This window comes from Poecile atricapillus, chromosome 33 (assembly GCF_030490865.1).
Source record: "Poecile atricapillus isolate bPoeAtr1 chromosome 33, bPoeAtr1.hap1, whole genome shotgun sequence".
Taxonomy (NCBI): domain Eukaryota; kingdom Metazoa; phylum Chordata; class Aves; order Passeriformes; family Paridae; genus Poecile; species Poecile atricapillus.
Genome location: NC_081281.1, coordinates 2,490,328 through 2,508,527, shown reverse-complemented (window position 1 = coordinate 2,508,527; position 18,200 = coordinate 2,490,328). Strand labels below are relative to the sequence as shown.

Genomic DNA, 18,200 nt, shown 5'->3' with positions numbered 1-18,200 from the left:
GGAGTTAAGTGTTCAAAGTGGGAATGGGCTGTAATTCAAAATAGGGAAAAAAAAATAGGGAGAAGGTGTTGGAGGTTGCAGGGACAGCCCAGCAATACCTGCGCTGATGGCAGGGGGTGGCACATCCTGGGGGCTGTCACCGTCCGTGTCCCGGGGCTGTCACCACCGGTGTCCCGGGACTGTCACCACCGGTGTGTCCCGGGACTGTCACCGCCGGTGTCCCGGGGGCTGTCACCGTTGGTGTCCCGGGACTGTCACCGCCGGTGTTCCGGGGCTGTCACCGTGGGTGTTCCGGGACTGTCACCGCGGGTGTCCCGGGGCTGTCACCACCGGTGTCCCGGGGCTGTCACCACCGGTGCTCTGGGGCTGTCACTGCCGGTGTCCCGGGGCTGTCACCACCGGTGTCCCGGGGCTGTCACCGTGGGTGTCCCAGGACTGTCACCACCGGTGTCCCGGGGCTGTCACCGTGGGTGTCCCAGGACTGTCACCACCGGTGTCCCGGGGCTGTCACCTCCGGTGTCCCGGGACTGTCACCGTGGGTGTCCCGGGACTGTCACTACGGGTGTCCCGGGGCTGTCACCGCCGGTGTCCCGGGACTGTCACCACCGGTGTCCCGGGGCTGTCACCACCGGTGTGTCCCGGGGCTGTCACCGTTGGTGTCCCGGGACTGTCACCGCCGGTGTCCCGGGGGCTGTCACCACGGGTGTCCCGGGGGCTGTCACCGCCGGTGTCCCGGGGGCTGTCACCGCCGGTGTCCCGGGGGATGTCACCGCCGGTGTCCCGGGACCCCAGACCCCGTGAGTGGCCCCTGTGTGACACTCTCCACCCTGTTCAGCGCCCGGGACACGCTCAGCCGCCCCCGCCCCACCGGAACGCGGCAGAGGAGCGGCGGGGCCGCCAGGGGGCGCTGCTGCCCGCCGGTCCCGCGGCCCCGGGGCGGGAACGGGAACGGGAACGGGACAGGGACCCCTGGGGACAGGAACCGGCACAGGAACCGGGAGAGGAACAGAGACCGGCACAGGGACCCCTCGGGACAGGGACCGGCACAGGAACCGGGACCGGCACAGGAACAGGAACCGGCACAGGGACCCCTCGGGACAGAGACCGGCACAGGGACAGGGACCTCTGGGGACAGGAACAGGGACCCCTGGGGACAGGGACCCCTCGGGACAGGAACCGGCACAGGGACCCCTCGGGTAGGGACTGACACACGGTCTGGGACTGCTCGGGTCACCCCCGGGGCCCACACGTGCCCGGTAACACCGGTTATCCCACGGAAGGGACAGAAAGGGCGGCCAGAGCAGGAGCAGCCTCGCACCAGGGAAGGTGCGGGAAGGTGCGGGAAGGGAAGGTGCGGGAAGGTGCGGGAAGGTGCGGGAAGGTGCGGGAAGGGAAGGTGCGGGAAGGTGCGGGAAGGGAAGGTGCGGGAAGGGAAGGTGCGGGAAGGGAAGGTGCGGGAAGGTGCGGGAAGGTGCGGGAAGGTGCGGGAAGGTGCGGGAAGGGAAGGTGCGGGAAGGGAAGGTGCGGGAAGGGAAGGTGCGGGAAGGGAAGGTGCGGGAAGGGAAGGTGCGGGAAGGGAAGGGAAGGTGCGGGAAGGGAAGGTGCGGGAAGGGAAGGGAAGGTGCGGGAAGGTGCGGGAAGGTGCGGGAAGGTGCGGGAAGGGAAGGGAAGGTGCGGGAAGGTGCGGGAAGGTGCGGGAAGGGAAGGGAAGGGAAGGGAAGGGAAGGTGCGGGAAGGGAAGGGAAGGGAAGGGAAGGGAAGGGAAGGTGCGGGAAGGGAAGGTGCGGGAAGGGAAGGGAAGGGAAGGGAAGGGAAGGGAAGGGAAGGGAAGGGAAGGGAAGGGAAGGGAAGGGAAGGGAAGGGAAGGGAAGGGAAGGGAAGGGAAGGGAAGGGAAGGGAAGGGAAGGGAAGGTGCGGGAAGGGAAGGTGCGGGAAGGGAAGGTGCGGGAAGGGAAGGTGCGGGAAGGGAAGGTGCGGGAAGGGAAGGTGCGGGAAGGGAAGGTGCGGGAAGGGAAGGGAAGGGAAGGTGCGGGAAGGGAAGGTGCGGGAAGGGAAGGTGCGGGAAGGGAAGGTGCGGGAAGGTGCGGGAAGGTGCGGGAAGGTGCGGGAAGGTGCGGGAAGGTGCGGGAAGGGAAGGTGCGGGAAGGTGCGGGAAGGTGCGGGAAGGTGCGGGAAGGTGCGGGAAGGTGCGGGAAGGTGCGGGAAGGTGCGGGAAGGGAAGGTGCGGGAAGGGAAGGTGCGGGAAGGGAAGGTGCGGGAAGGGAAGGGAAGGGAAGGGAAGGGAAGGGAAGGGAAGGGAAGGGAAGGGAAGGGAAGGGAAGGTGCGGGAAGGGAAGGTGCGGGAAGGGAAGGTGCGGGAAGGGAAGGTGCGGGAAGGGAAGGTGCGGGAAGGGAAGGTGCGGGAAGGGAAGGTGCGGGAAGGGAAGGTGCGGGAAGGGAAGGGAAGGGAAGGTGCGGGAAGGGAAGGGAAGGGAAGGGAAGGGAAGGGAAGGGAAGGGAAGGGAAGGGAAGGGAAGGGAAGGGAAGGGAAGGGAAGGGAAGGGAAGGGAAGGGAAGGGAAGGGAAGGGAAGGGAAGGGAAGGGAAGGGAAGGGAAGGGAAGGGAAGGGAAGGGAAGGGAAGGGAAGGGAAAGGAAGGGAAGGGGCACGGACTGCTCAGATCCTGTGTTCCTCCCGCTCCCTGCCAGGACTGTAAGTGCAACACACTGAGGCCACAGGAATTGTAAGCAGCACACCAAGGCTGGGCTATGACACGGCTGGCCAAAATAACTCCTGATGTGAAGCTGCTGAAGCTCAGGAACAGCACCTGGGAACTTGGTGCTGTCCTACAAAACTCCCCTGGACAAACCAGCAGAGCCTTGTCACCTGCACCTGTGGCTGTGCCAAGGTCACACAACAGCCCCAGCGTGGGAACTTCCACCTGTGCTTCACCTCCTGGAACCCCTGTGTGTACAACAACCGACACAACCCTTCTCTGACACAGCTCAGACCTCTGAAAATATCTGGCATCGGACAATATTGTAAAGAGAATTTGTTCATCCAGTTAGGCCAGGTGTATGTTCAAAGGGCTGTGGAGGTGAGGTGGATTTTCCATGTGGAATACACTGAAATAAAGCACCACAAACATTCCCTGTGGATTCCAAAGATCCATTCTGGATGGGTTCCCTGATGCTGATCCCGGATTATTCCAAGTCTCTGATCCAGCACCTCTCCACCACAAACCTAAACTGCATCTGGTTTTATAAATAAACAATCTTTCATGCACCAGAAGTTTTCCCCTCACCTGTGCCTTTCCTTTAATCTTCCATGCTCATGGATTCAGGATCACCATTTGGCACCATGGCTAAAACCAAAACACCCCAAACACAACATGCAAACTGACATGGATCTAAAACCCCCAAATCTGGCATTTCTCTTTCCTGGGGCTTTTTACCAGATGTGGTTTAAGTTTTCCAAGTGGTGTGGGGCACTGGGAGCTCCTTGGGAATGAGCTGGATGCCAAACCAAACATCAGCTTCACAAAACAGCCAGGTTCCAGGTGGGAATGCACTGCCTGGAAAGGATATCCCACACCTGAGGAATCACTCAAACTTCCTGGGGCAGGGAGCAGGCACAGCCTTCACCAAAAAGTATCTCCCCTTCCCTTAGGTTACTCCTCACACAAACCCAGGTCAGATCATTCACTGCAGTGGAAAACATCTCAAAATTCCCAGAGCTGCACAGGTTCCCACACCCAATTCACTCCTCAGAGCCAAATTTAACCCTCTGAGTGACCCAGCACTTGGAATTTCTCTTTCCATCACAGCAGGAGAAGCAATCTCATGGCTCTGCTGCCTTCTCCACACTCCACTCACCACCTCAAGTAATTTCAGTACCAGCAAAAAGAAATATAAATTTGTCAAAGATCCAGCTGCTTCCAACTGCCCTTAAAATAAAGAAGGAAAACATAAACCCCCCAAATCAAGAGAAGAACCCTGTCCATACACAGGTGTGCAGAGCAGGAGGTGGCAGAAGGCATCAGAGCAGGAGTATCCCATGGGAAGGAGCAAGATGAGAGCCAGGAATGTGAGGAGGGATTATTCAGTCCTGGCAGCTGGTTCTTGCTCTGTGAAATATTAGTCACAAGTGGCTTTGGACAGTGATTTAAACTTCAAGGGAGAATGTAGGCAAGAAGGGGAGGGAGAAGCAGCTCAGGCTTCCTTCACACACTGGAAGCAGGCAGGAGCACAAGCCACATTTGCCCTTTGCAGGTTCTCTTTTCTTTTCCTTAATATTATGCAAATGACTGTTCCTGCTCCTCCTGTTCCAGTTTTGCTCAAGGCTGTCAGATGCATTTCCCAACTATGAATAAATCCAAAATTTCTAGGTTTGGTCTCAGGCATCCCCAGCATCAACCCCAGCTGTTGTGAGGTGTTGCAAGAGGCCTCAAGGCAGTGACTGAAAGCTCTGTGGTAGCAGAGATTGTCAAATAACCAAAATGGAGTTACAAAAGGAATAGGAAACATTTTCTTAAATGGAAATATTACTCACAACAGTAGCAGCAACAGGTGGTCTGAACCAAACCAACCAAACTTCAAACCAAACAGAAGCATGGCTTTGCAAAGATCAAAAATCCTGAAAAACTTTCCCTCACTTCTTTGGAAAATTAAAATTGTATGGAAAAAGCAAAGGCCTTTGCATGAGAAAGCATCCTTAGCCTGTAAGAAGCAAGAGGAGTGTGTTGGGAGGAGGGACAGAGCATTGTGGGTGGCTCTGGGGGAGATCCCGAGTCAGTCTGCAGGAACAGAGCCCTGAATGAGAGCAGGAGCAGGGCTGGAACCCAGCACCGACCTCTGCAGAGCCAAATCCCCCCCTGCCCCCTGCCCCAGCCGTGTTTGGTCCAACAGAGCCAGCAAGGCCCAAGCTCCCTTACCTGACAGTGGCTTCTCCAGGGAAGGCAGGGGCTCCTTGCGGAGGGGTCGGCCGAGCGCCGCGTCCTGCCCGCTGAACAGCCCGGGGCTCTCGGGTAACTTTTTCCGTCCGTTGGTGCTGGCAGAGTTGGTGACTCTGCAGCTGCCTATTGCACTTGTGAAAAGGTTTGTGTGTTCATCGCTGCTGGCTGGCTCCGAGCTGGGAGTGAATCCCCCCAGGGACAGAGCTGGGGAATTTTCAGAGCAGTCTATCTGCAGAGGTGTCTGCAAGCCCAGCGCCAAGGAATTGGACTCCGAGGGCTCTCTCCTGACCCACTGCTCATCTCTGCTCAGCAAACCCTTGGAAGGTGACAGGTGAGGACAAGACATGTGGCACCTGTGTTTCTCTTTATGTTTGTACCTCTCGCCGACAGCCTCCTTCCCAAACCTGTAGCGCTTCAAGGACTCCAGAACCGTTCTGGAGGAGCTGTTGGCCGTGATGGTGTCCATGGAAACCTGTGGCTGCTCGGAGGAGCGGTGCTCCCGGTGCTTGTGGCGGTGCCTGTGCTTGTGTTCCAGCATCCAGCCGTAGGCCATCTCGGGTGGGACGCTGGGGTACGTGCTCATGGACAGCAGAGGAGTCCTGCTCGTGGTGAGGAACGCTTCCTGGCGCAAGAGTTTATGCTTCTTCTTGTGGTATTTAGTGGGGTTGAGAAGCAGGTGGCCTGTATGCATGTAGGAAGGTGGGGGCAGAGGGGTGGTGAAAGAAGGAGAGGGTGGAGGAGGGTAAAGAGTCGGAGGGTACCTTCCATAATAACCTAATCCTATGGGAGCAGCTGCCAGGGGAGAAGGGGAGTAAGGCATGCCATAGGAGGGGTAGAACCCGGTGCTGGACAGGGGAAAGCTGAGGCTATGCATGAAAGGCATTTCTGCCATCGCTTCCCGCATTTTTGGAGGCCTGCCTCTCTTTTTCTTTAAATCAGGTTTTCTAATGTAGTGCAAAGGATCTAAAGGAAAAGTAGGGTGGGTGTAGAAACTATTGAAATTTATCCTAAAAATGGTAGGCAGCAAATCTCGGGGTATAAAATGGTGACTTCTGTGGGTTATTCTAATTTCACTTAATCGACTTATTAACTCCTCTAACTCAGCGAGGAAGTCGGGGTCCTGCCTCCCTCGGAGCTGGGGATACTTCTTTTTCCTTTTTCTCTTCTGCCTCTTCATCTTGTCGTAGCTGAGGTAATCGTGGCTGCGGCGCTTGCACTTGTGTTTGTGCTTTTCCTTCAGGTTACTCAGCACGGTGGAAGTCTCGGGTGGGATGAGGGACACGTGGTCGAACGAGTGCCTCTTCTTCTTCTGCCCGCAGAACTTCTCAGCCCGGTCCGAAGTGCTGTTGTTGTCGGTGCCTATCCCGCTGTCGCTGGGGATGGTCTCGTCGCTGTGGGACTCGCTCACGGGGGAAGGGGTGGCCTCTTTGAGCGACGTCAGCTCGCTCAGGTGGGACGGGGAGTTGGGCAGCAGCGTCGGTGGTGACAACCTCCTCCTCCCCTTGGCTGCTTTCTTCATGGCGAGTGTCTGGACCACGCTGCCCTGCCTGGAGTGGAGGTGCAGGTAGGGCACCGAGCTGGGCTCGATGAACCCCGCGTCGCTGCTCACGGGGCTCTGCCCCCCGCTCACGGCCGAGGACTGGGAGCAAACCGGGGACGGGAGGATCTCCGAGGGATTCGCTGCCGAGGGCAGCAAGTGGGGAAGGACTTGTCCTAGGGACGTACCAGGAGCTTGCTGGGCAGACTTCTCCAGAACTGTCAGACTGGCAGCGCTGCTGGCTAAAATGCCATTCAGGACAGCTTTAGGTTTCCTCCCTCTCCTTTTTCCTATGTAAATTGTTCCTTTCTTGCTGACATTGATTTGCTGGCCTAGTTTTGAACCAAATGTGGCAGCAAGAGTTGACACGGTGTTGTGGAGCTTGGATTGCATCTTCCCTTTGGTATTTGGTTCCACTGTACTGGACAGAATCTGATTCAGAAGTTTCTTTCGCTTCAGAGTTTTCATTTTATTTATTTTTCGAATAATTGTTTTCATTAACTGTCCATTATTTCTCTTGGCAACTTTTCTGTCTGAGTCTACTTCCAAATCACTCATGCTACAAATACTGGGGCTTTGGACTTCTTCTGGCCCTCGGAGCTGCTCCTTCCTCTCAAAGAACTCCCCAGGTCGATGCTGATCACTTTCAGGCCCCATCTTGCTTGAGTTCTCTGTTCCAACAAAAGGTGCCACAGACAGAATAGGAGGTTTCATTTTAATCGATGACCGGATCTGCCTTTTAGGTCTCCCTCTCTTTTTAGGAAAACCTTGTCCTGATAAGCTTTGCTTTAGGGAGGGAATTTCGACTTCAGGCTGCAAAATTGGAGGTTCTTGCTCTTCTTTTGACTGTACTGAGAAGACTTTTGATGCTGGGATCTTAAGAGTTCTTTTGGGGGGACCTTCGAGTTCTGGCATTTCCTTGGATTTAGGTCTTCCTCTCTTGGGTTTGTATATGTCAGGTAAGAAATCGTCCGACATACACAAGCTAGAGGGTTGTTTGTGAGCACTGTAGAACTTCTGAGTTTGTTTGTCAGTCTCAGACAGCAGTGCCAGAGACTGTCCATTAGTTTCATTCAGCTTTGGCAACTGATGTTTGACAAATTCGTGCTCCACAAATGAGGACGATCCGATGTTTTTCAGGAATTTGGCCTGCTCCAAATTACTGCTTGATAGTGCACTGTATGAAATGTTTTTAAAAAGCTCTGACCTTTCTAGTTCCAGACCCTTTGGAGGTCGGCACGCGCTTCTTGACACCACTTTAGTCCATCGTGGCTTCCTTCCTTTCCTTTTCTTTAAAGGTTTGGATTGCTGAGTGCTGCTCAGGTTTTTTGCTCCTTGGCAGGATTTCTCGGATGCAGCTATTGCACCGATCTTGAGGAACTGCTTGCTACCAAACAAGCTGGTAAAACTAACTACTGAAGGGGTGACAGTAGCGTGGATGCTCGTCTCAGCTGCCAAAATGGGTTTTTTCCCTGTGGGAGGACTTGTTCTTGAAGTTTCCACGTAAGATGCTTTTGAATCACTTAAGTCTTTCTCAGCACCTTTAAAATCGGTGCCGAGGCTGTGGTTCAATGTCCTGTTCAGGCTCAGAAGGGTGCTGTCCGAGGAGAACGCCGCTTTGCCCATCGGATCTGAAATGCCTTCCAAGAGCTCTGCCGTGGAACTTAAGTGCAATGAGTTGGACGCCAGCTGGGAGGAGGCTGTGGAGAGGCTCCTGTTCAGGGTGGGGACAGACACGGTGGGGGAAGGAGATGGGAGATTCCCCTCTCCCACTGCACTGAACGGGGACTTGGCTGTCGACACCTCCGAGGCACCTCCTGTCCTGAAGTCTGGTGAAGTGCAATAAACGGGAGGCTGCTTTTCGTGCTTAGACGTTTCATAAATCCCTTTCTCACTGGATGAGTAGGCATCCTGTGGAACACACATTCCTTCACTGAACATCTCTTTGCCTACATCAGCAATTTCTTTCCGAATTGAAAACTTGTCCAAGATACTTTCTTTGCTCTGTCTCATAATGTGCTTCTCAAAGGTTTTGCTGGTAGTATTTTCCTTCAGTAAATCCGCAGGCTCATGGCTTTCAAGGCTGCTGAGGTTTGAATTGCAAGGAAGCTTAAAGGGCTCTGAGGAGGGCACGAGGGAATCTGCTTTCAGAGTTCCAGAGTCCTTGCTAGCCAAACCAGCCGGACTGCCAATCCCTGCTGGCTTCTTCCCACAGTCCTTGCTAACCAATCCCACGGGACTGCTAATTCCTGGCATCTTCCTCCCAGGCTCCTTGCTAACCGGTCCCATCGGGCTGCTAATCCCTGGTGTCTTCCTTCCAGAGTCTTTGTTAACCAGAACTGTGCTGTTCCCAGTCCCTGGCATCTTCCTCCCAGAATCCTTGTTAAGCAGACCTGTAGGGCTGTTTATTCCCAACAACTTCTTCCCAGCATCTTTGTTCACCAATCCTGCTGGAGTGCTGATCCCTACTGGCTTCTTGAGAGGCTCCTTGTTAGTCAGTGCAGTTGGAGTGCTGATCCCTGGAAGTTTCCTCCCCACATCTTTGCTGATCAATCCAACTGCAGAGCTGGTCACTGGCTGCTTCTTCGCCGAATCCTTGTGCACTAATGTTGGAGTGCTGATCCCTGGAGGTCTCTTCCCAGAATCCTTGCTAACCAATCCAATTAAGGGGCTGATTGCTTGGGGCTTCTTCCCAGAGTCTTTATTAACCAATATGGCTGCGCTGCCAATCCCTAATGGCTTCTTCCCTGAGTCCTTGTTCACCAATCCAACAGCAATCCCAGAGCCTGGCAGTTTCTTCACCAAATCTTTGTTAACCAGCCCACTCGCAGTTATGGCTCCTGGCAGCTTCTTCCCGGAGTCTTTCACCAAACCAGACGCAGCTCCATTTCCACTTCCAGGCTTCTTCTGCTTTGTCTTGGAAGACTTGGAAGGAGGGCAGGTTGCAATAAGTTGAGCCAATTTTTCTGTGACAGTTGTTGCTCCATTAATTTCTGTTCTATCCTTTAAGTCAGAATTATGGCTACTGATAAGAGTCGGAGGAGATGACTTTATATAATCTGTCATTTCAGAATGCAGTGGGGAAACTTTCTTAGATAAAGGGGCTGTTTCTACTGGGAGACCTTCTTCCACGTGTAACTCAACTGATGCAACTTCTCCAGCTTTCTTGTAAGACTTTGAAGGGTCCTAAGAGTTAATAAACAAAAAAAAAAAAACTCTTTAGGAACAGAGTACAAAGTATCACTGAGTAATACACTATCTTTTTATGTTTCAGTGATTAACACTTGCTCTGGTAACAGGGTCATGGTATAAACAGAGGCTTCATCATCCCATTAATATTGAACCAAACAATAGTAATATCAATAATTTAAATAATAAAATGTAATAATAAAATAAACACATTCAGCAAACAATAGTGATATTCATATTTAAAGCAATATTTTAAAACAATGGACATGCTGAAGCTTTCCTGATGTTAACTAAACCCAAACTCCCTCCCAGTCTGGAAATATAAACCATTTAATCTGTCCCCCAATTATTTTGAATATTCTCCAAAAATACTGTTGATGTTTATTAATAAAAATCCACTAACAACAAAGTGCTGGGCTATTTATAGTGTGAGAGCACTTGAAGAGCTCACATGGTGCTGAGCAGCAGCTGAGCAGTGCCCTGCAAGGCACTGTCACCCTGTCCCTGCACAGCCCTGCTGGCAGCTCAGTCGTGTCCTCACAGCCCCTGCAGCAACAGCTTCTCCCAGCACAACACTGACAGTCAGGGAAATAAGGAAAAGAAAATAACTCAAATTATTCTGTTTGCATGGGGGTGGGGGGGAGGTGATAATGCACACACATGGAATAACTGAAACTCACGCTTATTTCCAGTTCAGACCTAACCCAACTTGAAATTTATTCTGTAAAGGTTAAAATCAAAATTGCAATATCTATTACCTTCATAAATCCTATTGAGAACATCTCAATAAATTAATCTTTTATTTTGGAAGGACATTCTTTACATACAGTGCCCAACACATCTCTGCAGTGCAGGGGACACTTTCACTCCAAGCAGGGGCTGAGAATGGAAGGCTCTGACCCCTGATGAGATAATTCTGCCCATGGTTCTGATGTCCCCAGCATAAGAAGGACATGGAACTGTTGGAGCAAGTCCAGAGGAAGCCATGAAGTTGTTGAAAGGACTGGAGCACTTTCCCTATGAAGAAAGGCTGGGAGAATTGGGAATGATCAGCCTGGAGAACTTTGTGTGGGGACCTCAGAGCCCCTTGCAGGATGTGAAGGGGTTCCAGGAAAGCTGGAGAGGGACAATTCATCAGGAACTGAAGTGACAGGACAAGGTGGGATGGCTTCAAACTGATAGAGAGGAAATTTAGGTTGGATAAATCAAAGAAATTCTTCCCTGTGAGGGTGGGGAAGCCCTGGCACAGAGAAGCTGTGGCTGCCCCTGGATCCCTGGAAGTGTCCAAAGCTGGGCTGGACAGGGCTTGGAACATCCCTGGGATGGTGGAAGGTGCCCCTGCCACGGCAGGGCTGGGTTGGGATGGGCTTCAAGGTCCCTCCCAGCCCAAAGTTATTGTGATTCTGTGATTTCATTCCCAATTTAAAAACCTTCTGGGACCTCCCAGAACAAACAGTAAAGACATCAATGCCACAGCTGTTCATCCCTCTGCAATAAAACTGCTCTGGCAATGGCCTGCCACTTCCTGCACTTGATTACAGTCAGCATTACCCTGATCCCAGAGCTGTACCTACAGCAAACACCTACAGAGGCTGAAGGAAGGGACAGCCTGGATTCCTCCAAAACAGCCAGCTCTGCTGCTGATCATGAAGGATTTGTTCATTTGTGCATCAGGAGGCTGCAGCCTGGATCCAGCTGGACCCTGGTGGGATGAGAAGCAGTTGTGTGGGTAATATGGGAGGCTCTGCAGTGACCCCCAGGCACCCCAAATCCAGGGCTGCTCCTTGCTGCAGGGATGGAGCAGGAGAGGGGGTTCTTTCTGCCTGGAAACTCCTGAGTCAGTGTGACACCACCCCGAGCCTGCACTCCTGGAATTCCCTGGGGCAGACTCTGAGTGCCAGAGAGTCACTAACGAGTATTAAAGCGAGCAGCCTTCAGAGAGCTGCAGCCTCCTTTCTATGGCCTAAAATTCTGACAAGAATGTGGAAGAAAAATCTCCTTTGTTCATGGGATTTCAAAAAAAAAAATCCACCTAAATATTGACTTGGGAATTCAGCTCCTCATCCCTGTATTTGCTCAGCCATCAGTGTATCCACACTCTTCCTTCTTTCTTCTGCTCCTCCTGGGTGCTCTGCCACCCCCTGGGCCAAGTTCTGTGGTGCTCTCACACTGCCACTGCTGGGTACCCAACGCCTCTTGGCAGGCTCTGCTCACCTCTATTTCCAAACAAAGAGCTTGGAAGTTTGAGTAGACGCTTAAATAATAAATACATAACTAACAAAACCCTTCCAAACACCAGCTTTGATCTGAGCAAGATGCCAGGATTCTGAAAACAAGACTTTAGCATCAAACACAGATCCTTTGAAAGCTGAAGGCGTGTGCCCTGGAAAGCTTATTTCTCATCTAAGGGTGAGTGAGTTTCCCAAGCACACTGAAAATTATTTCAAAGAACATGAATAGCAAAACAGGAAACATCTAGTGACACGTCAGACAAGACATCAAAAAAGTCTGTAATTCTTTTCAGCATTTTTAAACCCAAAATTCTTATATGGGATTTTTTATTTTTTTGGCCATAAATCTACTTAATAATCAGCATGATTAACAGAAACATTTTGGAGGGAAATTTTTAAGGACAAAATTTCATCCAGTAACTTCCAATAGAAACATCTTGAGATGTTTCCTTTGAAGGAGGTTGCAGTGGCTGCAGAAACATTTAAAAAACTCCCAACATCAGCCACAGAGTCAAAGCTTCTTCTTGCATTCTGTATCATTAAAAATTTCAGATTTTTGGTTGAAGTGAATAGCAGGTATTGCTGCCACTAAGGAGGATCCCATTGGAAGAGTAAGAGTATTGCAGACAGGTACCAAAATCAAACTGCAATCATGCACAGTCCCAGATTTCAGGAATAGAAAGGACATTTTCTGTGCAGTGGAAGAACTGGACTCCAGTGCTCATACACTGAGGGGATCAGGTAAATCAACTTCAGCCACATTTTAACTCTCCCAGCACACACACCCTGCCCTGGACACCCTCTGGGAAACACCCCCAGGCCACTCCCTGGAACAAAGCCCAGAACACCCCTGAACACAGCCCCCAGGACACAGCCCCGAGTCCCTCCAGGACAAAGATCTCACACACATTGTCAGGACACATCCCCAGGGGTCCCTGGAGACCCCCAGGACACCCTTCCTTCCCCAGGACACACCTCCCAGACCCCAGGACACACAGCCACACCCTGGTCACACCCAGAGCCCCCAGGACACACTCCTGGACACATTCCCAGGACACCCCCTGGGATACACCCCCAGGGATACACCCCCAGGACACCCCCAGGGATACACCCCCAGGGATACACCCCCTGGGATACACCCCCTGGGATACACCCCCTGGAATACACCCCCAGGGATACACCCCCAGGACACCCCCAGGGATACACCCCCTGGGATACACCCCCAGGGATATATCCCCAGGACACCCCCAGGACACCCCCAGGGATACACCCCCAGGACACCCCCAGGGATACACCCCCAGGACACCCCCAGGGATACACCCCCCGGGATACACCCCCAGGGATACACCCCCAGGGATACACCCCCAGGACACCCCCAGGGATACACCCCCTGGGATACACCCCCAGGGATACACCCCCAGGGATACATCCCCTGGGATACACCCCCAGGACACCCCCAGGACACCCTGGACAGGACACAGCCCCACAGTGTTCCAGCCTGTGGCCATGGGGTCAGGCTGACCCTCAGCCCAGCTCTCCTGTATGGACACACTCAGCCAGCTCCCCCTGGAATACTCCAAATCCCCAGCTGGGAAATGGGGAGCAGCCAGGACTGTCACCTGCAGAGGGGACAGGAAAGGTGCCCAGTTTCCCTGGAATAACTCCCTGTGCCCACACAAGGGTTCTGTGGGATGGGAAGCAGAGACCTGAAGTCCAGCCCAAGTGACAGAGCATCCTCAGGGCTTCAGAGGCTGCTCCCATGGATCTGTAAATGTGTCCCCAGCTCCAGGTGCTGCAAGCTGGGCTCACAGGGCACCATTCAGCACTAAATTCCCTCCTGAGCCCTGCTTCCCTCCCTGACTTGGACAAATGCACAGATGTATTAGAGAAGCACAAATCAGGTTTTAATCAGACAGATTTCTGAGGACTGGGGAAAAAGGAAAACAACATCACCGTCTCCTGAGTGTTTCTTTCACCCGGTCTCACCTCCTGTCTCTACAAGCACCTGCCTCAAACTTCCTCACTGCTGCCTCAATCAAATGGACAATGCCATAAAAAATAGACTAAAACAGTTTTCCTGGAATTCTGTGCCTTTTCAGCCCAAGTTTCAAGCCCTGCTCTACGTTCCTGTGGTGTCAGATGGAATGAAATGGCCCATCTGGGCACAAAGCTGTTCAAAAGGGTGAGATTACGTTGCATCAAAAAGCATTTTGTGCTTTAAAAACTGAAACATTTGTTCCTGTACAATCTTTAGTTCAACTGTCTGGTTTAAGAATCCATCCAATAATAGCATTGCCCAAAGCAATTGCATAAAACATGTTAAGTTTCCATAAAATTCATATTATTCTTAGTCTGACACTGAGCTGAACTGAAAGTTCTGTATCTCCTAACTGTGAATGTACAGTTTTTCAACTTGCATCATTCATCTGAGGAATAATAATTCCAGGTTATTCTGATATAAACTATCAACAAGTTATAATCCATCACTGGAGACATGGGGAACAGCTGAACTCCATGATCTTAAAAGTCCTTTTCAACCTGAACAATTCTGTGATTCCAGAATCATCACAGGCACCAACAGCAAAAAATCTTTATTCTAAAAAGGGCATCTGTTGTTACACTACAGCACAGTCTCAGTTTATTACTACCAGCCCATTATTTATTGTCATTATCTTTGGTATTTATTTGCAAAAAGCTCAAGAACAGGGCCCTGAGAACAGGGACATCTATCAAGTCTGGTGTCACACTTCTCAGCTAAATCCAAATTACAAAACACAAGTTAGTCTCAGCTTCCAACACCTGAAGTAATTAGAAGGAACCAGCCTTTTAATAAAAATGTTTGGTATTTCTCTTGAGAGCCAATGGCAAGCAATAAGGATTTTTTCTGGACATACACAGATTTACCCATTATTGTTTTGGCTGTTGTACTTCAGGCCAATGCTCAGACTATAATTCAAACAAGCATTCTGAGGAATCACAGGAATTATTTTGTAGTTGTGGCATCAACATATTCTGTGCAACTCCCCAAATAAAAATGCTGTTTATTTTTCACCTCAAAGACCTTTTAGTCTTTTCTAAAAGCAAGTTTGAACTACCAGGAAAACAATGATTCTGTGGAATTAGTGTAAGACAAAAACTATGTCCTAGATCCTGCAGGAAATATTCTTGAGCTATCAAAAAAAAAAAAAAATTAAAAAAAAAAAATTATTCAGCTTTTTAACTTTTTTCCTTGAAACTTTTTCAGCTGTGATTTCAAAGGCAAAAGGAAGGGCTCTAGAATCCTGCACTCAGCATTTTTACACAGGAATAAGGAGATGGAGCAGGAGGGCGAGTCCCAACCTGCTGCCCTGTTTTACCACTGAGTGAGAATTACACAGGCTGCTGCTGTCATTTCTTGCCTTTTACGTGCTAAACCTTCAGTGCTGCACCTCTGCCAGCAGAGCTGAACCTTTCCTACACACCATCCTCTGAACTAACAGGGGAAAAATGTCTATTTTTGTTCAAGGCTCAGGTTTTTGGGCTTAGCCCAGCAATGTCTGCCTGCCCCAGGACACTTTTTGAAAGAATTAAATCCATACTTGGTGTCAAAAAGCAAACTGAACACTGCTTGGCTATTGCAGTAATTTTGTTTCTTGTAACACCTGGGAATCTCAGTCATTTCTGGGTTTCCCTTTATTGCTCTATGATTTTCTCCTCAGAAAAATATTTATTAACTTTTATGTCTACGCGTTTCTGGAGGACAAATTGTAAATATACGAGGAAAATGTTGCCCAGGGAAGTGGTGGAATTACCATCCCTGGAAGTGTTCAAAAAGGTGTGGATGTGGCAGCTGGGGTCAGGGTTCAGTGCTGGGGAACAGCTGGATTCTGTGAGCTGGGGAACAGCTGGATTCTGTGAGCTGGGGAACAGCTGGATTCCATGAGCTTTTCCATGGAATTTTGGAGGGTTTTTCCAACCTGAACAGTTGTGTGATTCCAACTTACCTCACCTACCCACTCCCCCTCAGACTGGAGATAAACCCTCTATTCACATACCTGAAAATACTCCCCAAATCTTATGAGTTCTGTCAGCACTAAACAGGGAAAAAAACCTGTCAGAGATGGCAGAGCAAAGGATTCTCCTGCTATTTTCATTTTAACACTGCTATTCCCAGGAGAAGAATTCCACTACTTCTCTTTGTATTTCAGTGGTTAACTGTGCACGCTGCAAGTGCTAAATTTTCATTCTAATTCTTTATTGCTCCTTCAAAAGAACAGAAAGTTCCGTTTCAGAGCTCCAAGTAAAGCCACACCTGGCTCTGAATGGGTCACATGTTTGCTTTCCCCTCCTCTGCATCCACAGCAAAAATTCATGGATAGCTTTCCTTTGCTGTAGTGTAATTTGCAGTGCTAAAACTCGCTTTATTACATGGCAGTAAGACAAAAAAAACAACCCTTGGGTACTATATTCGAAACATGTGATGGTTTTAAGCCATCATTCCCATTTATTTCCACACAGACACTTCTAATCCCACTTCAGGAATCAGCAGGATGTTGTTTAGTGTCATTTCTAACAATTCAAAGTGCAAAATGGCAGCAGGAAACAGACAGACTTAAACACCATCTCAGAACAACTCAGGAGAGAGCAGAGCATCTAAAGTGAGTTATCATGAGTCAGGGATTTGAAACTCTTGTAAATAATGCAAATTTAATGCAACAGATCTGCATCCTCTGCATCACACACCAGGGCTGCTTGCCAGGCAGGAGAGCAGCGACTGCAAGGAGAGGAGCTGCAATCTAAAACCGACATGGTATCAACTGTGTCATGCACCACATCAATAATATTCTACAACATCAGTAATAGCTGCCTCCCTTTCTGCTTTCCATTTGAAATGGGATGGATCTCTGGAAAAAAAAATTCTGGTGTATAAACAAAGATGTCAAGGATGAAGAATCCCTGCTGTCACCATGCGAATTCAAATATTGATTATTTTCTCTGGTAAAAACTCCCAGGGCACGATCTCTTGATGCAAAGGGAAAGGCTCCAGACGCAGTGGTGCCTTTCAGATGTAGAATCAGGGAATCATGGAATGTCCTGAGCTGGAAGGGACCCACAGGGATCACCCAATCCAACCCCTGGCCCTGCACAGACACTCCAACAACCTCACCCTGTGCATCCCTGGGAGCGTTGTCCAAATATTCCTGCAGCTCTGGAAGCCTCGGAGCTGTGACCATTCCCTGGGGAGCCTGGGCAGTGCCAGCACCTTTCCAGAACCTTTCCCTGATATCCAACCTGAACCTCCCTTGATTAACTTAACATTAAACCTTCCCTGAATAAAGAGATTTTCAGCTGCAGGGGCCACCTCAATTCAGACATCAAGAGAAATCACTGGTTGGACATTGCAGAGTGGCCCAATACTCAACTCATTGCAACAGAGTCTTGTCAAAATAAAAAAATAAAAAAAAATTTAAAAAAAGAAAAAAAGAAAAAGAAAAAAGAAAAAAGAAAAAAGAAAAGAAAAAAAAAGAAAAAAAAAGAAAAAAAAAGAAAAAAGCAAACCATCAGTGTAATAACAAACTGTGATCAACTCCTCCAATGTTTTTCAAGTCGAAGTTAGAAACATCATTAGAAGCAATAAGTTTGTTCTGAAATAGAAGAATGTAAAATAAAGGCCATTGCCAAAATTTTAAGTTACGCAACGTACACTGGAGAATTTCTTGTCCAATAGGCTGACTAAAAACACCTCTCTTTCCAGTGGAGGAAAAACCCCAATGTGAGTGCATTGTAGAGTGTGGAAAAGGCAATTTTAGTCCTTACACGTGACATCCAGCACACTTGTTTTGTCAGCACATCATTTGTTACTCAGAATCCCAGACTGGTTTGGCCTAAAAGGGATTTTAAAGATTTCATTCCACCCCCTGCCATGGGCAGGGACACCTCCCACTGTCCCAGGCTGCTCCAAGCCCCATCCAGCCTGGCCTTGGAAACTTCCAGGGATGCAGGGGCAGCCACAACTTCTCTGGGCACCTGTGCCAGGGCCTGCCCACCCTGACAGGGAGGAATTCCTTCCCAATATCCCATTTAACTCTGCCTCCCGCCCTGGCACTCCAGGCCCTTGTAAAGAGTCTGTCTCTGGCAGGATCCCTTCGGGCAATGGAAGGCCACAATGAAGTCATCCCCAAATTTCACTTCTCTTTAAGGTGACTCTTCCTCAAGGCCAATTCCAGTCAGGGTGTGCCAGGGGAAGAGGTCTGGGTATGTCAGACACACAAGGTGAGGAATTTTCCTTCCCCCTGGGCAGGCTCTGCCTTAGGAGATCTGCCAGGACAGAT

At 50.3% G+C, this 18,200-nt stretch overlaps 1 protein-coding gene across 2 annotated transcripts in view; it reads right to left on the bottom strand.

Moving 5' to 3' along the window:
* ASH1L (ASH1 like histone lysine methyltransferase) overlaps nt 1-18,200 on the bottom strand; it is a 55,828-nt gene that overhangs the window by 29,410 nt on the left and 8,218 nt on the right. For both annotated transcript variants that reach the window (XM_058860258.1, XM_058860259.1), the window contains exon 3: nt 4,912-9,655. In XM_058860258.1, coding sequence (XP_058716241.1) covers nt 4,912-9,655 — 4,744 coding nt within the window. The remainder of the gene's footprint in view (nt 1-4,911; nt 9,656-18,200) is intronic.